The 24,131-nt window shown below is 31.3% G+C and overlaps 3 protein-coding genes across 4 annotated transcripts in view; 2 read left to right on the forward strand and 1 right to left on the reverse strand.

Moving 5' to 3' along the window:
* Positions 1-7,448, reverse strand: part of LOC130901832 (tyrosine-protein phosphatase non-receptor type 9) — a 42,120-nt gene extending 34,672 nt beyond the window's left edge. Inside the window, exons 1-3 of one of the 2 annotated variants that reach the window (XM_057813457.1) lie at positions 7,064-7,448; positions 2,682-2,912; positions 1,137-1,367 (exon numbers count right to left, since the gene is read on the reverse strand). In XM_057813457.1, coding sequence (XP_057669440.1) covers positions 1,137-1,367; positions 2,682-2,912; positions 7,064-7,096 — 495 coding nt within the window. In that variant the 5' untranslated portion in view covers positions 7,097-7,448. The remainder of the gene's footprint in view (positions 1-1,136; positions 1,368-2,681; positions 2,913-7,063) is intronic. The other variant, XM_057813458.1, reaches the window with a different exon arrangement.
* LOC130901836 (m7GpppN-mRNA hydrolase) lies at positions 7,226-18,444 on the forward strand. Its single transcript, XM_057813462.1, has 5 exons — positions 7,226-7,710; positions 9,357-9,516; positions 10,716-11,020; positions 12,417-12,701; positions 14,857-18,444. The coding sequence occupies exons 1-5, from the start codon at positions 7,634-7,636 to the stop codon at positions 15,038-15,040; spliced, it is 1,011 nt and encodes a 336-aa protein (XP_057669445.1). The 5' UTR covers positions 7,226-7,633; the 3' UTR covers positions 15,041-18,444.
* A 1,141-nt stretch (positions 18,445-19,585) lies between these two features.
* On the forward strand, positions 19,586-22,901 carry LOC130901837 (dimethyladenosine transferase 1, mitochondrial). The gene is made up of 4 exons (XM_057813463.1): positions 19,586-20,089; positions 20,155-20,453; positions 20,506-20,916; positions 22,670-22,901. The coding sequence occupies exons 1-4, from the start codon at positions 19,971-19,973 to the stop codon at positions 22,834-22,836; spliced, it is 996 nt and encodes a 331-aa protein (XP_057669446.1). The 5' UTR covers positions 19,586-19,970; the 3' UTR covers positions 22,837-22,901.
* The last annotated feature ends 1,230 nt before the right edge of the window (positions 22,902-24,131 follow it).

The raw sequence follows: 24,131 nt of genomic DNA on the forward strand, positions 1-24,131 counted from the left end.
CCTATCAAAAACTCCTAAAATCCCCAACAATTACTACAATTTACCATAAAAAACTTTTATATTTTAAAAAATGAATAATTGAATATTTTTAAATAAATAATATATTAAAAATAATAAACAAATAATAAATTTCAAACAAAAAAATAAATAATTTAATTTAAGAAATATCATTTTTTAAAATTATTCATAAATTATCGAAAACTTTCTCAGACTCTAATTTTGTAAAATAATACATATTAATAATAAATAATTTCCATATACTTTTACACCTTTACTTGATTTGGAATTAAGAAATACATACAATATTTGAAGTTATAAAAATTCCTAAAAATATAACACCCCATAAAACATCCCATATTCTTCTCCCTAAATTTGGGTTTGACATTTTAGAATCTCGCTAAACAACCTGAATGAATCAAAAACCCCTAAAATTCTCACAATTACTACAAATTCCCCCTAAAAAAACTTTTATTTTTTATAAAATAAGTAATTGAATATTTTTAAATAAATAATGCATTAAAAATATCATTAAACTTATTTCAAACAATAAATAAATAATTTCATTCGGCAACATCAGTTTCTTCTTAAATTATTAACAACGAGTAACAAATAATTTTCCTCAAATTCCGGTTTTTTTGAAATCATAAATATTTTAAGTTATAAAAGTTATATATACCTAAGAACGTAACACCGCTTAAAACATCCCATTCAATCCCATAAATTTGGAGGAAAAGAAAATTAGAAAAATCCCTAAATAAGTAAAAACCCTGCAAACATCCCATGCCACATTTTTCCTCTAAATTTGGAGTGGAAGGAAAGTTATAAAAATCCCCCCTAAGTTGGAACCCGGGACGTTTTAGAACCTCGCTAAACAACCTGAAATGCCCATGTTGCTCCTTGATTATTTATTTTAATTTTTTGAAAGCATAATTTTCGAGAAAATTTTATCAAATGGAAAAATATATTATTTTGCGGTGGCAATTAGATTTCACGATTAAACAAATCAGTTTTTCAATTTTGAAAATTATGTATGTTACACAGGGGGCAAGGGTAAGGTGGGACAAAAGACACTGGTGTAGAGTAAATAATATGAGATGTCTCTAGTGTATTAATGAAAAAATAAAATGACTGCTTACCTTCAAAAGAGTTAATATTTTTTGTGATAAATCATAATCGAAATTCGAGTATTTAGAATTCGACATATCGTAAATGAAAACAATACCAGCCTTTTGGGTCATTGAATTTTTCAAGGCACAATCCAGTTGATATACAACACCCTGTAAAGTCGTTTGGTGCGTACTGTTTGAGGGTAAATGCTTATGAGCAGTGAACACAGCTATGGCGGCATCGGCCGAGTCTCGCTTCGGCTGCAACGAAAAAGAACCGTTAATTAATACCTTCGAGGCACATGAGGATTGTTAAAATAATCAATAATTCTTTAATACTTTTGGTTAGATATTGTTACGAACTTGTCCGCGACATGGACCGTGAAGCCGATCCGGTACTGTTATAATGGAAGTCTAAAATTTGACGAATACGCCGGTTCGTTTAATTATTTTATTTTATTTTATTATACTTTGCAATAAGTTTCGGCGTACTATTATTTTTCCACATTTTACATTTTTAAATGCTCAAGCCTTGGTTTATCTATTAAATCGAGAAAATCCACCGATATTATTGTTAAACTCTCGAAAGTATAAAAACGAAAGCGTACTAACTTTCCAAACGATATAATCTCCCTACTTAACGAAAATTATAATATTGCCAAAATAATTGTTACAAACTCGTCCACGACATGCACTGTGAAGCCGATCGTGTTTTTTTATTAGTGAATTTTGCCCAATTCGCCAAATTTGGCAACATAAAACTCTTTCCGAACATAATATATTCCAGACCGAGCCGCCACAAAACCATTTCGAAAGAAACCTTCCAGAAATGACTCTAGTCTTGGATTTAACACTGGAATAAGTACATTGCAAGCCAAGAGCAGTACTTTGAAATATTGATTCAAATATTACGTTCTCCATTGCGAAACTGGTTGATCCGAGATTTGTATTGAAAAAACTTGTAATGGATATCATTAAAAATAGTTATCGATCTATTTTTTTTTTGATAAATTAATACACGATATTGTTTTTAAAATAACAAAAGTAGTTTCACTTAAACTGCTGTCACTTTTTTCTGACGAATCCAAATATCATGAAATTTTACACACACATTCTTTTGAAAGTTGGTACTTGATAAACGTCATATGGATTTGACAATGACAGCGCCATCTGTGTGTCAGTCACACGACTTATTGAGTGATTTATTACCATAATACTAACAAATTATTACACTCACTCCCTTCAAATGAAATTATTTATATTTCAGGTGCGAAACTTAGTGATCTTGAAAATATTTAACGGACAATAAAAAATAATCCATCCAATTAATAGAACCAATTGACCTCTAACGATTTCATTTTTTGAATGCACAATTGATTGAATTTTACAAATGAGATGTCAAGATCGTGGGGCGAACTATTATAGGGAAAATTTAGTACAGTTAGTTGGAATAAAACATAAAAAGTTGCTGAGTGAAAAGTTCAAATAAAAATGGCATAAAAGGCTTAAAAGACGTATTAAATTGAATTGACAACTTATACGATTCTACTTTCTACAAAACTAATTAAAACTTACCAATATTGTAAATTTTCCTGTGAGCAATTCAGATTTGAGTGGTTCATTCTTGGGATCAAAATTCGTTAGGCCTTCACGTTGTCTAGTTATCTCATGTTGATCAAATAAAGCAAGAGCTCTGGCAACGTCGAATTTACGAGCGAACAAAAATCTCACTGCTGTAGACCACGATATTGGACCGATTTTTCGTCGATATTTGGCATTTACTTTTTCGAGAAACTCTTTTGTCGCCTGGAACAAAATAATCTTCAGTTTTCGACATACCAAAATTCTCTTTCCAATTTGAGAAATGTGGATCGTAAAAACTAGAAAGACAAGGAGTAGTACAGGCACTAAAAAAATCATCATCCACCGTATTCATAAAGCTAAAGGATATCCTAGTAAACAGATAGGAATAAATAAAAGGTAAAAGGCACGTTGTCTTTTGTTTGTTTTCGATAGTTCGTCTATTTTAGGTACGTTACTTCGATCAGATCAGAAAGTAGAGACAAAGATAATGTTACAGAACTGTAGTTCATAGTAAATGAAATTGCTAATGCCCCCGTGATAATAAGCTAATCCCTAATTAAATCCCAAAAATTAAAACTAGAAAAGATGAGGCTATTAAAAATGTTACCATGAAGTACGAGGTAACATTTGGTAGAGCACAAACCAAGGTTGAAATGAGCTTAAAATGGATAAATAAAAACAAATATTTATAATTTGATATGGCTTTATTAGTTTCCAAAATATTTTCCATTAAGATAAATATACAGTCAATTCGATGTTCTGTCTGTACCAAAACGTTTTTGTTTGAACTGATGTGTGTGATGAAGAAACAGGCGACCATTTGCTTGGGAATGCATCGTGCGCGAACAACTTTTGTTGGATTTGGCTCGTCTTGAAAAACCCATACAGTGGATTCTTGTTTAGCCTGACACAATTTTATAGATGTCTTTCGAAGCCCCGCGATTGAATTTTTTGCAACATTTCTTTGCACTAATCGACACGAACTTTGCTTGGAGCGATTATTAAATCTTTTTGGCAGTCAAATATTCATGTAATATTTAATGCATGAGAGTGAAACTAACGCACAGCATGGATGTTTTCTAGCACAACAGCCGATTTTGGACGACTATGATGAAATTCATCCTGTAGCGGAGTAAGACTACGATTAAATTCGGAAAACCAGCGAAACCGGTGGTTGGAGATGGTGCTTTATCACCAAAAGTCGAAGCGTGGTTTAATCCACGTCAAATGTCATTTTTTGACCAATATGAATGTTTGAAGTATTTGTAAACAACTCAAATAGCACTCGTCTGACAACACCTTCTGAGTACGTTCACCATTAAAAATATCAAAATTTTTAATGGCAATGTCAGATTTGACATATTCTCATCAGTGTTACCATATATCGTTAACCGAGCGGGCTAAGGCGTCAACCACCTGATTCGCTGGTCGTAGGTTCAAACCCCGTTCACGCTGTGAATAAAATTTGTTTGTTATTCGCAATTTTTTTTTAAATTATCACCGCAAAACTTCTCTTTACATCGAAATTATAAAAATGTCTGCCATCTGTTGTAGATTTACTATACTACCTGCATCGGCATCATTTAACACCTCAAATTCATTATACATGCGTGCACCCTCTGTTGGAGATTTATAATACTAATGACTAAAGCTTGCGCCGCCCGACGACGCTTTTTTCACAATAATACAAGTATTTTTGATTCATTATTATTATTGTTTTTAGTTTATTTTCAACCCTTTAATTTGATGTTCTTTAAAAACTTGATATGAATTCAAATCGTAATTATTCTCTATTCCCTATATAATATTTTTCTGTTGGACTTTGTATAATTTGAATAGAACATCACTGTCTTTCACAGTGAAAAAAGTGGATCATTAGCGCACTCTTTTTTCTTCTTCTATGATGCACTATCATTCTATTTTTTTTTATTTCCCATGTCGACAAGTGTAAGTAATCTTCGTCCTTAAAAACAAGTTTTTAAATGAAGGAGAACTAGGTCATATTTACCCAAACTTTGTCTGTTTGTCTGTCTTTATAAATACAAATACATTTATATATTTTGTATCAGTTCATACATTTTTTCTGTTAAATAACATAAACGTGAAGTTGCCCTTAAATTTACAAATTCATTGATTTTGAAATATTTTACTAAAAAATCAGGTGGTGTATCGAATAGTGCAATATTAACACTTTGGGTGTTTATGAGTCACGAGGCTTGTCAAGGAAGTTTTATGTTGGCAACCTTGTTATTAATAAGTTATCTTTTTTGCAGATTTTGAATAGTAAAGTTTTATTCCAACAGTTCACATCTAAAAATGTCAAAACATAATAAAATAATGACGTAATACGAGCTGCAAAAAATTGGTGAACGAATCGACATGAAGATTATATAGCGACGAGGACTATGATTTACGTGAGTGTTTCCCAGATCCATCCTGTTGTTTCCTTGCCCCTCTCACAATAATCATCTGACCTTGTTATTGATAATAATGATGAAAGTTGTAACGAAAATGATCTTCAGAAATTAACCTTAGAGTAAATTTCAAAAAATATTGATCCAGTATTTTTCTCCATTTATTTTGTTTCTTTATTTTCTAGAATTTTTGAGAACTTCGTTTGGATATATAAACGAGTTGAAGAATTGAAGAATTTAAATAAATTAGTTAAGAGTAGTGTAAAGTGTTGAAATAAATTAAGAACTAAGAGACAGGGTTTTAAATTCCCCCAACAAATAGAAAGAGTGCAAATAAATAAAGAAAAACATTACAATATAATTAGTTTACTACTTGACTGAAACCAATGCTTCTTGGAGGTCCATAAATATTTTTCTTTTCTTTTGTAATTATAATTTAATACTTGATAGTTTATAATCAATATACAGTTTTCTATGAAATTGACTATAATTGACTATAAAAAGTTATATAGTTGATAATATTCGGGTTGAAGTCAAATTGTCATTTTGTTGTGCCAAATTACAATTTCAATAACATTTCGCGCTTTTTGTTGATTTTTCAGTCGTCATAATCGTCCTACAGAAGATTATTTGCACTGTGGTAGATAAATTTGATTCAACTGATTCAGTAAACAATCAACCAACACCTGTATGTGAAGGAAACGCAAGATCTACTGGAAACATTGCCGCTTTCGATGAAAGTTTACAGGTGGTAGTCGATTTTGCGCCATTTACAAGAGCTCGAATTTTCCTAGATCACAACTTGACAATTTTTTCTGCTTCATGTACTTGTACAAAATTCCATCTGGCCCAAGATCCAAGCTAATTAGAAACTCTCACTACTTCTCATAGAAAAGTTATATGCAAAGCCTATTTCTGGGTAAATGGGTATGTCACTGAACAAAAATTTGAGACTTTTCTTCAAGAAAGATGTTGACCTCTTCACAGTATAATTTATTCTTTGTATATCCTCCATATCTCTCTCTCCTCCACTTTACACATGCTTTTTTCCTTGATTTCTTTTCTGTGTTGTGTTTCTGTTAGCATTTATCCTCAAATTTTCTTCTTTCCACCATAAAACACAGATTATAATTCATGCATCTTGTTTCCTTAACTATAAACATATCATCTATTGTAATCACATTGACATGTAGTCAACATTGAAATCATGGGGGATCTTGTCATGAGCTAGTCTCACTTAACCCTACTACTACTATACTACTTATAACAGAAGTTCCCAAACTTCTTTTCCTCGTAAACAACTTTCATGGTTCTTATTACTGGTCTTAGTTGATACATTTATACCATCTAACTATGGAAATTCAAGTACAATCCTGATGTAGAGCTTCCCATGGACTTCTGAGGGTGCACCTGGACCACTTTGGGAATCACTGACTCATATATTTGAAAGTATTTATGGGTATTCCAATTACTTAAGAAGAAAAAAATGAAAACTTACAATAATATTCAATTAAAGATTATTATACCATTTCATTATTGGATGAGGTATGCACCATTTTAAAATAATACTAGTTTTAAAGGACTATTCTCAAAACATTAAACTCACTGGATAATTGACGTAAAAAAAATTAAACCAAAATATATTTCTCAAATCACGTTAGTTAGTTAATACCTTACCAAAACTGTAATAGTTTTACAAGTTTTATTGAGACTTTAATGTAGCCAATTATAAATAACATTACTTATAAATGTCATGTTTTTAACAATGTAACCATGTAATTATTTATAAAATCACTGTATAAACACTAAAGGTTTTTATTTTGACATCACTAAGAAAATTGTATTTAAAAGCAGATTATAAATGTCAAACTGCCAAAAGGAAATGAAACGTATTCTACAATTATGTTCGAGAGTTCCGTTTCACTGTTAATTGATATTAATAAATCAATGTAAACTTACGTTTTCTTGATCGGGTGTTAAATTTGCAGCCATATTTCTAGAAGAATTATGAATTTGCCCACAGCTTCCACATTCAACTCAACAATTTTTTATTTATCTGTATGCATCTGTTTAGTCCCTACTTTTCTTTATGTCTATGATTTCTGACTGCAAATCCAAACTAGTTATTTCATACCATATTATGTCTAAACTTACGTCTACCGAAGCACAATAATGAAAACTAATAAATGTTGATAATGTTGCATTTTTAATCAAAACCAATGGTATATGGTGTTGCCTTAGTTTCGTTGGACAATTTTGACAATTTTTTCCTAATCACTTTTATATTGGAAGAGTGTTTTTTGGAAAGGAATATAATTACAGTTAGCTTCTTGTAGGTATTTTTGGTCGGGTGACCTCTTTGACAGCTGACATAGTCTATGTTTTTGTTCCATATCATAACAAAGCAAAATGTCGATCAGGAATGAAAAAAGCAAAAGGCAAAAACATTTTCTTATATATTACACGTAATATTTTATATATTTTTTTTCGAGTTCTTGTTGATGATTTCAAGATTGTGATAATAGTATAATGGGTGAAACAGAAAATGTCGAGACGAGAACAGTAAAGCATTCTATTCCTATTGATATTCTAAATGACCTTTTAACGTAAGTAATTATTTCACTATGTTTTATAAGTTAAACGCAAATATATGTCTTAATAAGTGCTACTAGATTTTAAATGGATGGTGCCTTTTAGTTCTACCTTGTTGTCTATTAACTCATTTTTAAACTCTTATTCTATTAATAGATATGTTAATGCATCTAATAGATATGTACATATAAGTATATTATGAAAAATAAAAACATTTGTGACAACCTTGTTACTCTCAACGAGATTTAAATAATATAACACTTTGTAGAAACTTGAATATAAATTTCGAAAAAATTATAGAATCTTATAGAATTGAAGGCTTAACCAAACGTAATTGTGTCCAGAAACATTCAACTGGAACGCTATCAAAATTAAAGTATAAGATACTGTAAAATATATTACAATAATCGTAAATGAAATGTAACCGACGATGTTAGGTATATTAATGGAAATTGATAGATGGAATTAAGGCCGATTCAAAAACTTGACTTTGCCTTTGCTATTGCGTGAGACGTTTGCCGTTTAACGTTCGTAGCAAATTCTACAGTCTATTCATAAACTTGACGTTATTCCTTTTGATGTGTGTACTACTTTTTGTTGTGATATTTTTGTGCTTTTGTTTGTAATTCGATATTTATGGATAAGATAATGAAGAGAATACAAGCAAAGCCAAAAGACTACCATAAACAAACAACCAAAAGAGAATTAACAGCCAACATCACATTCTAATATCGTAAGTAAAAATCACGTGACAAACACAAAGTATATGCTTCATATATGTAATACTTTTAAATGGATAGTTCCTATAAGTGGAAGGTGTTCCGATTATTGAAACAAATAGTGTATCGTTCTCTCTCTCCTCCGAGCGCTTCAGTTAGTTCTACACATCTTTTGCGCGTATGAAGCATGCGCAGTATAGATAAAGCGTCTCGAACGAGAGAGAAAATGAATATTGTCGGCACAGAAACATAGGAACGTTTTTTGCCTATACCAACTGTCCATATAGAAGTTTGATATATATGATGTGCTTGGCACTTTTCTATTTCTATGAAAGTTGATATGAATGGCTGACGGGAAAAAAATAAAATTTATTTATGTTGTAAGTCATCAACAGACCGATGGTCAAACTGCGAAATTAAAAAATTGGAATGCATAAGGCTATTCATAGTTGCTGATATAAAGTTCTTTCAAGTTTTTTTAATTTTTTAAAACATTCTAAAACACAACTAAATAAAATAAATTAATATTCTATGATTCATGAATTAACGCTGATCCATAAATTTGATTCATTTGTCGTTTGCTATTACAAAATTAAAAACATTTAATTGCGTAAGACCATTTATAGTTTCCGTTTGATGCCGGTGTTCACCGATTGGTCTGCCGTTGGTGACTTTCAGCATAAATGAATTTTATCTTTTCCCGTCGTCCTCGTAGCAACTTTCGTAGATTTAGAAAAGAGCCAATCACATTCGTTTGCATTTTTCACGTGATTTTACCGATGCTCCCAATAAAAAAACGTTTTTTTTTATATAATTTCGTCAAAAATATTATGAAAACAAAAAGCAGAAGTCACGTGTTAAAAAGCGTAACAAATTTTTTAGGCTATGGGCAACAAAGTCAAGTTTATAAATACAAAATAACAAGAAAATTTTCTTTTCAGGAGATTTATTATTTGTGTGCCAGAATCTGCGAAGCAGAATTTAATAAGAATATGTTTTCAAATTGAGTTAGCTCATTGGTTCTATTTGGACTTTTATGTTGGAAATGATAATAGGTTAAAAGCATGCAGTATATATGAATTTGCTGCACATGTGTTTCAGGTTAGTAAAATTTATATACAAGGAGTCAATTGAGAATGTATCATAAGCAAGATCGGACCATCTACCTAAGATAGATGCATTCATGGTTGCTACGTTCTTTGCTAAAAATCAATTATTATTATAGCTTTGAAGGTTATGTTTTGATTAATGAAAATGTGGTTTGACCATAACTGCCCAAATGGGCGATGATGAAGAAACTTCCAAAATATTTGATGGGGAATAACTTTTTGCAACTTCTGTAATGTTGATATACATTGATGTTTATACATCTTTTGAACAGCCAGCTAAAGTTGAGGCACTAAGAAGTTCCTCGATAATGTCTGTTTTTTGTCGTTTTAATGCCAACGAGCAAAGTGTTTCACAAAATACCCTTTTCCGGTCTTTCTGGCAATCGAATTTGGTTGGAACAACATTTTTTTGCATTGCAATAGCTCCCACATCATATAATTTTCAAAATTTGTTTAAAGCTACAGTAAAAAATTTACATTGAAATGGTCTTCACAAACAAATATTGGGCTGCCATGTTTGCCGCTCGCATAGTTTGAAACCATTGCTTTCGTCGCTTTTCCCATGAAGAGACTTGCAGGAAAACTTTATTTGGTGTTTTTATTCTAGTGTTTGTACATTCTGGTACAATGCACCAACGATACGTCATTTTGTATTCTACAAAACTAAATACTCACAGCCGTGCGGGTGTTTTTTTAAAAGAATCCCAACAACTCTGTTTTAACTATATTTACTTCTAACCTCACTTAAGTCTGTTTACTTACTTTCTACGTTATACAACGTCACACTCAGTCATGTGACAACAAATGCGATTTGGCGCGTCATTTAGGTATTCAAATTTACAAAGTGCAAATTCCTTACAACCCACTCTATAGTTTAGTAGTCAAGAATAAATGTGAAAATTCCCGCCAAAAGATTTTCCCAATGGATTCAATTTTCGCGGGAGACAGTTAATTGTTTGGAAAATTTAGTATGAAAGGTGTAAAACAAATTAATAGGTTTTAGATCACCTTCAGTCTCTGAAGATGTAATTGTGAGTGGTGGTGTAAACAATATGTTCAGTGTGAATATCACCAACGGTTCCAGAAATTCCAAACAAATGCACTATGGTGTTGTTATTAAGCTGTAGTAGTATTTTGATAACTGTCTTTAATGATTTAAAAGAATTATTAATGAAATAAGTTTTTATTTAGCATATTCCCTACTTAAAAACCCAAAGTCATAAGCTAAATGATATCCTAGAAGAATGGAAAGAGTATAAACAAAGCGTACCAACGTATGGGGCCATAATTCTGTCTGAAAATTTATCACACGTTCTTCTAGTCCAGAGTTATTGGACAAAATCCTCTTGGAGTTTTCCAAAAGGAAAAGTAAATGAAGAGGAAGATCCTGCCCATTGTGCTATTAGGGAAGTACTAGAAGAAACCGGTTTCGATATCAGCAATCATTTAAATCCCGAAGAATATTTTGAATCTACAATAAATGATCAACTAGTTAGGTATGCAATATTTTATTTTACATAATAAATCAACTCATCAAATTTCAAGGAATAAAACAGCAATACTTGTTTGAATTTTTTTTACATACACGTGTCCCAAAAACTTTTATACAAGCAAGAAAATGTCCGTTTCATATTTCAATAAAAATAATTTTGATTTAAAATTAAGTAACCTTCATACAGCGTGTCTCAAAAATGTATATCAATAGAATGACATACATTCTAATAGATGCACCAACCATTTTGTTCTTTGTATTCCTATTTCTTTAACTGTATCTTCCCTTTCAACTTCATCCGTTATTTTATAATTCATGTTGTCTGTATTTGTTTTCATCAAATCTGATTAGGTCTAATATTGTTCTTATCATCTTTCTTTTCATTATTCTTAATCTTTTTGTTATTGTTTCTACATCGTATTTTAGTATCAGCCCTATCATTGTTTTGTAAATATTCATTTCGGTCTTCTTATATAGTATTTTGCTTTTCAACAAATTCTTATTATATTAATCACGATTCCTAGATATTTGAAGTTTTGTACTTATTTAAATTCATAAAATCCTTTTTTTAACTGCTTGCTACACCTCAGAATTTTTCTTTGTTTTCATCCATTCTTGTCCCCAATTCTCGTCCCTCTATTTTCAGTATCATTAATGTATCTTCTTCTTTTTGTAATAAGGACTACATCTACTACTCATGGTATTATTTGACCCCCACTGATTCTTAAATTTCCTATATTTATATTTTTTAGCACCTGTAGCGATAAAGTGAATTGTGTTGAAGATCATTCCCTTTCTCTTACTTTTTTATAAATTAAGAATCCTTCGGTTTCTCTTTTGTTGGTCAGTACACTTGTTGTTCCTTCATAGTCATTGCGATAAGTCTTCTGAATTTCGTTCCTATCTCTTGGCCTTTCAAAGCCTTCATATTTTTTTTGAAATCGAGTCAAATGCTTTTTCGAAATGTAAAATAGCTGTAGGCATCGTGAAAACGCAATTAATTTGTCCTGTATTTATACTTGTGTTTTTGAAAAAACTGATTGAGCTTCAACTGCAATGACACTTTTCTGGATTGTAAAAAGTGATTTGTTTTGTCCCATTGTTGGTGCTTCAGTTTTTTTGCTAATTAATACTCCCTTTTTTCTTTTAGTTTCTTTTCAAGTATATATTTGTTTTCTCAAATTTTTATACATATTCTGTTTTTTTTTTCGAATAAATTTGAGTAGATTATTTTAATTGTAGTTTGTTCAAGTCCAATTCCATTTTTATAAACCATTACAGTTTTTGGTTTTTTCTAATATGAAAGTTTTATCGAAATGATATTCCAAATGACTTAATTTTTTACAAAATGAAGTGACTCATGCTTCACTAAAATTTAAACTTCTATTTGTCTATTTTAGGTTATACATAATAAAAAATATACCGATGACAACAAAATTCTGTCCGAAAACCAGATGTGAAATAAAGGCATGCTCTTGGTTCGCCGTTACCGACTTACCGACCAGTAAAAAAGATTCCACACCTAAGACAAAAATAGGTGTAAATGCTAATGCATTTTTTATGGTTTTACCATTTGTGAAAAGACTGAAACAATTGTGTAATCTTAATGGTAGTACAAATCATCCCAGGCTTAGACATAAGTCTGTAAGTTTGTGTGAAAACGAATTGGTATATTCGAGACATAGGTAAATATTGAAATTGATAGCAAAACGCAAGTTCTTCGACCAATTTTTTTGTATAAAGAATACCAGCAATTCAAGAATTACCCCTCCAAATAACTGATCATATGTAGGATTATTTTTTTATACTACTCTTCAGATTTATGTCATTTTCAAATGGAAATTTTTCGAATTACTTCAAATTATCGTAGTCTCAATGTATATTTCACTCCTTTATTCCTAAATAACTAAATATATACCATGATGATCACAAACATCCCATTCAAAGTGGTGATCAATGACTATCAAACATATACCAATATTATTGATAAACTGACAGACTAAAAGTGGAGTCTTCTTAGACCAGGGGCTTCTATGAAAAGACACATTTTGAATACCTGCAAAAAAGCTGCGACGCCCTTGGGCCGCTCGATGCCAAACCTCAATGGTTCTACTTCTGTAAAGCGAAAACTCTTTAGTATGGTTAGTCACTCAATCATGTTCCAAGCTAGTCTCATGCGATCATATTTCAAAAGTACAGCAATATGCTTAAGAAAATTCATAGAAAACTAACAATTAGAATCCTTTGACATGCAAACCTTTTTTACACGTCAAAGATGGCAGGAGGGACGTAGATCAACAATACAAAAAATCGGGAGCTTTTTGTCACCAGAAAATATTCATAAAATGATAGATGACGGGGAAACCCTATATAATAAGGTGATAAAAATAATTAATCAAAACAAGAAAGATTTAGTAAATAGACCAAAATAGGTCCAAATAATATGATAAAGAAATACTTTCCGGTGGTTAGGTTATACTGTCTGTTGAGAAGCATGAAGGGGGGTTTTAGTGGATAAAAATCCCACGAATCCTCACGATTCCAGCAGCCGAGATGTCTTTTGAAGACTTTCCCTTCCACAAAAAAAAAAAATATCTCTGCGGTATACAGATAGTTCAACGCTGGAGCAAGGAGCTCCATTGGTTATTTCCATAGCACTATGAAAATACATTTATATTATCTCCGATATCCAAGCGCCCTTGAAGCCACTCGAGAGTATTGAGCACACGTCCAAACTAGCGTGAAAGTGTAAACAAACTCTGCAAGCACTAGCTAATAGAAATAAAGTTGCTACCATGCCGTCAAGATATATTAGGCAAAGAAAAAGCCAAAAAAAGGGGCGACGACTCCATAATCCGAACCACAGATCTACTGTAGCCTCATAAGATGTCGCAAATCAGATGAAACTTCGATGAAGAAACAATCCAGACATGAGACAATCAAAAATATTATCAACCACATAGGTTAAAAAGTCTGAGGAATTTTTCTAGATGTTCAGAAACGATATTCAACTAGTGGTCAATCAAGTGTCCTGTTAATTGCAACTGAAGATTCTGCAAACAAGCCAAAGATATGGCACAGGATCTAATCTGCGAATATCCTACTTATTTCAGAAAAAGGCTTAGATTCCTTAAAGCAGCGACGCCATTCTTTGACAAAATATCATGCTTTGAGTTTAACGATATGAGAATGATGTGTGTTGAGATTATTATTTCATTCTTGACATTTTTGTCCTTCCTAGTATGTAATTCCGAATAGTGTTGCGGCTTGAGGACTCAAAATAAAACAGTCTAAGAGTTGACTTACATTTTTTTTTCTTTTTTCAAATTGTTTTAATAACAATCGTTACTTTTGCTGAATGTATCTTTATTATTTAGGGTAGAATATTTACATATCCAGCAAAATACCAAATTTATTAGATTCGTTGTTTATAATAATTGATTTTACTCTTTAAATAATCTTATAGTTTAATATTTTTTCGAAATTTTTCGCAAGTCGATGTTGCATGTATGTATGTATTTGGGGTATCATATACATTGAGACTAAAAGGATTTATTGTGTCCTCCTTTCTTGTTGCAATACTGGAGGATCAAGTCTTTACAGCTGATTAATTAATCCCACTCCTTAGGTCAATGTTTATTACATTTATTTCATATAAGCAGTGATGGCATTGTCTGATATTTTTTTAACTCAGTTTACCAGAGTCCGATCCATGAACTTTTTATAACAAAATCCATATTTACTTTTTATTCTTGAGGTAATATTATTTGGTGGATTATTATTTATTGATTCATCAATGGAACCACTCAATTTTTTCTAATATTTTTTCATTTATTGCAGGACCAAATCCATGCATAATAAGTTAGATGCAGATGATTTAAGGCATATCAAAAAACGTCAAGAGAAAAAACATTCAAAGAAACAATTGTTCTCGGAAGACGATAATTTCGATTCGAACTTTTGTGCTCCCTCGTGGTTAAATTTCAAATTTGATAAAAATGCAATCATGGAATGTATGCCATGAAATTTTTTTTTGTGAAATTTTTGAGTATTAAATGATCTACCATTTAATATATAATCTTGGGTTGTTCATTTAAATAATTTTCATTATTTTTGTTGGTGTTGCTCATTTTCATAGTTTTATTTTATAAAATTTATTCATTTTTTGGTAAATTATCTATATATGTATTTTGAATGGTACATCATTTATTCAACTTTGGAACAAATATTATTTTAAAAGAATATCCGCTGCAAGAATTTTTTCTGTAATAATTTGAAATTTTGAAAATTGTTATTTATTTTTGGTACATTAACATGTTGTAATTATTATTGAACTATAAATTAAGGGGGTGTTCTGATCTAGAAGCCTAAATTTAAGGCATTTTTGAAACTAACGTAAAAAAATGAAAAACATTTTTACTATCCATTTTTTTTAAATATTTATTGACTGTATAAGAGTATAAAAAAATTGTAAGAAAAAAACAAAATTTCAATGAATTACATGCCCGTTAATTGGGGGCTAAAAAAACGGTGCACCCTGGTTGACATGATTCAAGCCCTTGTAGTGATCTGAAACAAAAAAACCCACAAACTGGCGTTGACATGAAATATAAATTTTTTTGCGAAAATTCTTTATTCAAAATTTGGATCCAAATCACTTGTAGAAATCCTTTATACTGAGTGTAGATTTTCGTCAGTAATTTGTGATCGATATTTATTTTCATTAACAATCATTAACAAAAAATACACTGCCGACAGAAAGTTTTCGTACAAGATGAAAATTTGTTAAAAGTAAAATAAATCAAATTAGAACAAGTTTTATTTGAAAAATATTAAAAGTCTTGTCTTTTTCATTTTATACTGCTACATCTTCTTGTCATCAAAGAAATCCTGCCACTTGTTAACTACACTAACTAACTTTCCGATCCAGTTCATCCCACAATAATTCTATTGGATTTAGATCCAATTGTGGGGGCCATTTCATCATTTCTAACACCACTATCCTTTTTTTTAATAGTTGAGACAAAGATGCGTGTTTTGGGTCATTATCTTACTGAAACACATACCCACGGCCAATTAGGTGCATCACTGAAGGGTTAGTATGCGTTTTTAATATGTAATGGGAACCATTTCTGTCCACGTTTAATTCTGTAGAGATTCAGCATAAGAAAAACACCCCACACTATCATGGAGCCACCTCCATATTTAATAGTTGGAGTTATAGCATCTGGGTGCATTTTTACTAAATATCCGCTTCGCTTTTGCCCAAAGGTTTCGAATTGGACTTATCAGTCCACAGGACTTATTTCCAGTTTTCTACTGTTCAATATTTATGTGCAAGGGTCCATTTTAGTCTTTTTTTTTCTGTTTCCGCGCCGCAAGAGTGGTATCTTTGTAGAAATTCTGCCATTTAGGTCTACTTTTTGTAAGCGTTTTTTTACTACACTTATTTAAATCTGTTTATTGTGACTATCATTGAACCGCATTTGAATTTCCGGTGCTGTAAGCTTCCTATTCATTTTCGACATGAAGATTAGGGACTTATCCTAATTGAATTTCAATGTAATGAGGGTAAATGATTTAGTAATTTTTTATTAAAATAAATTGAGTTTTATCATAAATACTTTGACGTTTGAAAGCGAACTGGTCTTTCCCTTGTAGATTTATATTTAGTTCATTCAAATATTTTACAATATCTACTGAAAACGAAAATCAGGAAAATCATGTAGTTTTTCTTTTATCGACAAGAATGATACTATTTCATGAAGTAAATATTGAAACCTGTCCACAACTTTACCGATGCTAAGCCATCGCACTACGGTGTAATAAAGAATTTCGTAAAAATCACTTTCAATTTCTTACAAAAATTCAACAAACTGTCGATCGATGATTTAAAACACGTCCACGGATAAAATTCACAACTTTTGTCACAACAGTATCAAAATAATATATCCCGTTCTGGCTACAACTCTTTTACTTTGTCGTTTTATTAAACCGACATTTGTCCTTGTTAAACTAAGACAGTCATCCGTAGTGATGCTTACTATTTTATTCCAAATTAAATTTACTTTAACTAAACACTATTCAACAGCGATAAAGAAGTCGTCGCGGTAGTTGTACCTTTAATTGGATGTACACTAAGAAATTCCTCGCTTATTTCACATTTCTTGTTAGTGCCTCGGATAAATGTTGATAACTTACTTGTGTCAGTAATATTGCAGAGAACAATATGTAAAATGAGTAATTTTTGATCATAGCTGGTCAAGTAAATTTTCCGCATATATTTCGATCCGGTCTTTTTGGGAAGGCTCATATTTTCAAAAATATGTTACTTTCAAGGACAACATATTTCCCATACTTGTATCATGCATTGTTTAACAAATCCTGCTTCGGTAAAAGGTTTGCAGAACTTAGCAATTTTATGTGCAACAGAATAACTTCCTTTAGTTGTAGATTTCTCAATGTTACTTTGTTTGATAAACACATGTTGTTGCTTAATCAAGATTTCTATTATTTTTTTTTCTGCTACACTTCGAAGTTTTTTTAAAGATAGTGAGATGCATATTTTGGATGTTTTGATTCAAAATGCATGTTTAAATTGTATACCTAGAAAACAGCAATTGATTCCTGGTAAACGAAACAAATTACTTTCTTATCAATGTTTGTAAAAAGGTATTTTACCGTTCATGCTTCATTGAAACTTCTGCATTTCAAATAAGTGTATGAGAGAATTTTTAACGGGTCGGACAAAGTAAGCATAAGCGTCGGATTAGGCTCTCTTCCAACCCTGTTCTTAAGGATCTAAACTTTAAAAGAATGCAAAAAATAGCTTTTTTCAAATTCCTAAACCAGAATACACCCTTAATAGATTTAAAAATACTAGTCTAGTAGGTTCATTAGATGTTGTATATGTTGTAGAATTTCAATTTTCTTTGCCAATTTTGTTGTGAGATTTTTAAAATTATTTTATATCCTCTTAAAGGAATGACCGAACACGTTACCAAATAACCAATTATGCGATGCTCAATAATTGCCAATTAATCAAACAATACTAATTACGTGCAAATAATTTCTTCTGATTATACTACAAATTTTATTCAGTAAAACGACACCCGAATAGGTAGATGATTTTTTTTTCATCGGTTCATTAATTAAGAAAAATAATTTCATTATACTTGATTTATTTCACAAAAATAAAGATTTATATGAATAATAATTATATTGTGGAAAAAAATTTATATTGAATTTATGTGAAGCAAACTTTTTTCTTTGTTGGTTTTGAAATACTAAAGCAAAATGATACTCAACCTTGGCATTACAAAAAAAATACAGTACATGTTTAAAATCATATATTCAATTATAAACGATTGTATCAGTAGGTACTGTCAAATGCCAAATTAAATTAATAATAAACTCGTAAGTACTGAATTAAAAGTTGCTTTAATCATCATCATCAAACTGTAGAGCAGCGGTGGATTCACCAGCAGGCTAAGTAGGTTGTAGCATAGGGCAGCAAATTGAGTTGATACCATCAGCTCTAATAAAAAAATAGTTGAAGAATAGTCCACTTTCAAAATTTTGTTGGATCAGGTGGTGCAGCTACATTAGTACTGATTTCCAAATCTCGAAAAAAAGATTAAATCTATAGAAACTTGCGTTGTAGTTGAATTTATAAGTAGGTAGGTACTCACTTTTCTGAAATTGACATTCACTTTTCTTTGTGAAATTCCGAAAACAAATGAGTACCGTTCATCCTTGACATTCGTGTTTATATTGTTGAAGAATTAAACAAGTTTATGCAAGATTGCAACCACATCACCACAAGTTGTATTAATTTACACGTTGCGGACGGGACGGCGGCCGGCGCGGAAACTGTAAATCTTACCCACTTTTTAAAAGAAGCTGGTGTTTCGACGGTAGAATTTTCGATTGAAATTTAGGGTGCTTCTTTGATATTAAATCAAATACAATACTTTGGTCAACTGCGTGAAACGTCTATAAAATAGTTAGTTTGAGGGTAAAACTTTGTAGTACCTGATTTTGTGGCCCTAGTTACATGGATTCCAGTATATTATGAGTACAATATAAATGACTAACGAGGCGTTTTGAGCGTTGAGATAAATATCAACGATTGGCAAAACAGAAAATGTAAAGCAAAAGCTTTAAGAGGTTATGTTATGATTTGTAAGTTATTGAATTTTTGAATGTAGTATTTAAATGATTTACATTAAAGTAAAATCAAAATATATTCTGCGGCGACGGTGAAATATTTGGTGGTGTCACAAAAATGTTTCAAAAATACTTATAATATCGCAAAAAATAATGAAGAATACTCTCATGGTTGCAATCTACGTTACTTGAGTTTTGAAAATCCCACTAATTCTTTCAACGCTCACATTGACCCACCTTTTGACAAGGGTCGTCGTGAACTATAGAGATGAGTGACAATCACGCCGTGATCACAAAAATCGTAGTCTCTATGTGGAACGCTCCAAAAAGTATTTCAGACGCCGTGAACGTTTAGTAGAATACACCGTATGTCTGTCCAGTACCATAGAGTTAATACTGCCAGTACATTTCTAATAAGTCAATGTCAGTTATAGAACTTACCCTCGGTATGTTCTGTGGTTAAGTTAAAAATTGAGGTTAAGTTAAAGTAAAGATTTGCTATTTTCATGTACATTAAAACCCCGAAAATAATAATAAAGTATGTCTGATCGTATGCCTAAAATTGATTTCAGCAAAATTAATAAGACAGACCTGAATTTTATAAAAGAAATTGAAAAAATTAATCAAGAGAGAGTGCAAAAGTTGAAGAATTTGAGAAAAAGAAATTTAATTACAGCTGGTCTTATAACCGTGGGCATTTTCAGTATATATGGGTATTCCATGTTAGCTGTAAGACAGGAAAGATTTTTGGATGATTTTGACGAGCCAGTTAAAACTACTCAATAATGATTACTCCAAGAAAGCATATTCGTTTACCTCCTTTACCTACTATTAGAGATTTAGTTAAGTTATATCGTATTCGAGCACTTCGTCAGTTATCTCAAAATTTTTTAATGGATGAGAGGTTAGTAGCTCTCAACTTTTGATAGAAACGACCATTTTTTTAATGGAATAATAATTCCTTTGTAGGATTACTGATAATATTGTTAAAGCTGCTGGAAAATTAAGAGATCATCATGTTTGTGAAATTGGTCCTGGACCAGGAGGTATCACTAGATCAATAATAAAAAAGCAACCTAAGAAATTGATTGTAGTTGAAAAAGATCCCAGGTTCCTTCCTACATTGGAGCTATTGCAAGAATGTTGTAAAGATTTTACTGATTTTCAAATAGAAATTGATGATATCAGAAGTTACAATTTCGAGACTGGTTTTAAAGAAGCTCCAAAACATGATTGGTTTGAGGCACCACCTCCAGTTCATCTAATAGGTATTTATAGTAGACTAACAAAACGCACAAGCATCAACTATATACATTTTAGGTAATTTACCTTTCAGTGTTTCTACAAATCTCATCATTAGATTTCTACAGTCAATATCTGAGAAAAATTCAGCGTGGACCTTCGGAAGATCATCAATGACTTTAACATTTCAAAAAGAAGTTGGGGAAAGAATGGTGGCGCCTATTATGGACAAACAAAGATGTCGTTTATCAGTAATGTGTCAATTATGGTGTGAAGTTCAATATAAATTCACCATACCCGGTAAAGCATTTGTACCAAAACCAGATGTCGACGTTGCTGTAATGACTCTTGTTCCATTGAAATATCCTCTAGTGGATCTTCCATTCAAAATGGTTGAAAAAGTTCTAAGAACCATTTTTAATATGAGGCAGAAGTATTGCATACGAGGAATTGAAAAACTGTTTCCAGAACATCTGAGAACTGATCTAGGTAATGCAATATTTTAAGTTGGAAATAATATAATTTCAAGTATTTTTGGTTAGGTCAAAATTTACTTTCATTATTTCCAGATGTTTAAAATTGAAGGAAACCCATGTAACTTCGTTTTGAATAAAAAAAATCAATATCAGTTTATGGACAAGCACCCCAATAAATTGTTATACTGTTTTAGTAATTTTTATCTATTTTGCACTTGGACTATGCTCTTCTTCTAAGATTTTCCAAAATTTTTCATACACCCTGCTACCCCCAAGAAGATGGCACCTCACTTTCAAGTTAGAGATATTTTGATGGTTGTTCTATGTATATGTGCTCATATGCAGACCATTTAGATCCCATAACCTTGTAATTTCTTTCCACTTCTTTTGGTCCCTAGCTTTTTGTCTCTAAAGTTCTCTTTCATTACTTCCCTCCACTGTTTTCTTGGTCTACCTCTGTTCCTCTTACCATCTGTTATCTTTCATGCAATTCGTTTCAAGAATTTGTTTTCATCCATTTGTTCTAAGTGACTTAGCCATTATAATTCATTGAAAAGTGTAAATTTCATGATTTAATCTTTCCTCCCATTCCAACTCTGTCTGCTTTGCTTCAAAAATTCTTCTTAGTATTTTTCTCTCCCAAATTTCCATTTACTGTTTAGTTTTGTTTGTCATTTTCCAGGTTTCACATGCGGATGTTAGGGTGGGTCTCAAAATTGTCTTATAAATTGGAGCTTTCTTAGATCTGGATAAATCTTTCGATGTTTATATTATTTTTGGCAATTCTTGTTCGATTTCCTTTTCTTGGCATTTATTATCTAGTATCCAAATTCTATTAACGTCCTATCATGTTTTGAAATTGAATTTGCTTCCAAATTTATGCTTTATTTCCATAAACTTTGTTTTGCCATTATTGAAGTGTAGGCCAGTTGTTCTGTATTGTTCCAAAATAGCATAGGGCTGAGACTGAAACTTTTAAAAAAACATTCAAAAAAGCCGATTATTGAGCTAACACCACACTTTTGAGGTACCGCGATTTTGACTGTTGCTCTGGATTGTGCTAAGTTTGTTGTATGTTGTTCCAAAATATGAAGTACAAACGAAAATGGTTTTTCACGAACTTTGCGGAAAATATTTTTTTGATGGGCATCGCGTTTTCCAGCCATTGTGATTTTATTGGTTCTTAATTTTTCCAAAGAATTGCATTTGAGAAAAATATATTATTTAAAAATTTTGACAAAATTGATAATCCAACTGATATCTCACTGGTGATTATTCAGTGATCTAATTCAAACTTTTGAAAGTTTTTATTTTCGGTGTAACATTGTACTAGAATATGAGCTACAACTTTTATTTTTATGATAATAAAATTCAATCTCAAATGAGAAGCTGATAAACAATTTCCCCCTACAAAATTCAAGATTACTCAATATTCCAATTGCTATTTTTCAAAATAATTTTTATTTATTTCTTATTCATTTATTGCATTAGTTTTTAAGTTTGACAACATTATTACAAAGGTCACTTAGAATAAGCATGTTCTTTCTTATTACTTCTAGTAGCGCCACTAGGAAATATCAATTTCACTTACAGTCATAGCTCATTCATTACAAATAATTCAACGCCCTGTATCTCGTTAACGACAAAACATGTTTCATCAGAATTTTTGTTCTTAAAATGGAGTGACGAAGCTCACACTACAATATTATAGATTATTTAGAAAACACCATGTATATGTTGTATATCAATGTGCTATTAATTTTTAGGCGTCAAACTTTGTAAACTAGCTGATATTGAGACCACTACAAGACCATTTCAAATAAGTAATGAAGAATTCGTGAGAATATTGTATGCTTACAAGGTCATTTGTGAGGATCACCCTGGATTAGAGCAGTATGATTTTAGAGCCGCTAAAATACCACTGATGGAGTAGCAAATGTAATATTTTTCTAGATTTTGTTTTATGTAGAGAAATAAAACAATTTGACGTTAATTTAACGTTTTCGTATTCTTAAGTTATAGACTACCACTCGAACAATCCCAAGAATAATTAATTTTCAACAAATAGGGAAAATTCAAGATCCATTTTATATTTCATTGGAATTTTAACTTTGTCGAAGGTAATACATTAATTATTCAAATAGAAGGAATATTAATTATTTCCAATGTCAAATCGATCCTCAACCTATTTGTCTTTTCCATTTTTTATTAGAACTAGTGACCAAGTCGCTTCTAGAACAAAGTCCCAGTTAACCGTCTTTCATCTTTAGAATTGGTTCAAAAATTAAGGTTTCACCTGGTTTATAGCCTATGTACGTTTTTTGCGATATTGATGACAATTGAGATAAAATTATATCATCAAAAGGAGAACTGTTTACTATTTACGTGAATTCTAGAGTTAGGAAAAAGCATGTTATATAATGTCCTTCTTATTTATTCAAATCTTTTTTAACGGTAGGATGAATTGATACACAGTGTACCTCACTCACGTTATAAGCTAACACACACTAACCTATTCTCTTGGGTTTCACTACCCCGATTTGTTCACTGATATTAAATTATACACTAACTACTAGGGCTGTTAGAGATTCGTTTATATATACTATCTCACTTCGCACAATGTTATAATTCCTATAAATCTTCAATTTGCCGTACACAAATGAAAAGGCCTTCTAAGTAATAGACTCTTTAAAAATCGACCACAACAAAATGTGAGCAGGTTATAGAAACAATACAAAAAATTTGCCGTCAATAAAGCATATACAGAACTTAATAATCGAACAGGACTTGCTTCACGGTCTATGTCAGTTTGAGATTTGCGAAAAGCATATCTTCGTCAATTTTGGTTCGTTTCAAATGCTAAAGATAGCATTATACGTTACTGAGTATTGAGATCATTTTTAAAAGGAGAAAATGTATAGGGCTTTTGGGACCGGTAATGCACAGACATAACTGATAACACAGATAACCCAAGTGTGGTGAATGTGCGCCAAAATTCAACTGAGTCGAGAGTACATGTAATGGCAGAGTTGCCAGATAGTGAATGTGAAAATGATTTCGAATATGAACTGGATGACCATATGATTCGGACGATTCAGTTATGGACTAAAACAATGTAATTTCTTCAGATGAAGAAAAACATAGAATATGCAAAAAGATTATATACTAGCATTTATTTAATTATTAAAGTAGGATTGTTGTAAACACTCGTAAGTTTCGAAAGTTAAA

Source organism: Diorhabda carinulata, chromosome X (genome assembly GCF_026250575.1).
Source record: "Diorhabda carinulata isolate Delta chromosome X, icDioCari1.1, whole genome shotgun sequence".
NCBI classification, from domain to species: Eukaryota; Metazoa; Arthropoda; class Insecta; order Coleoptera; family Chrysomelidae; genus Diorhabda; species Diorhabda carinulata.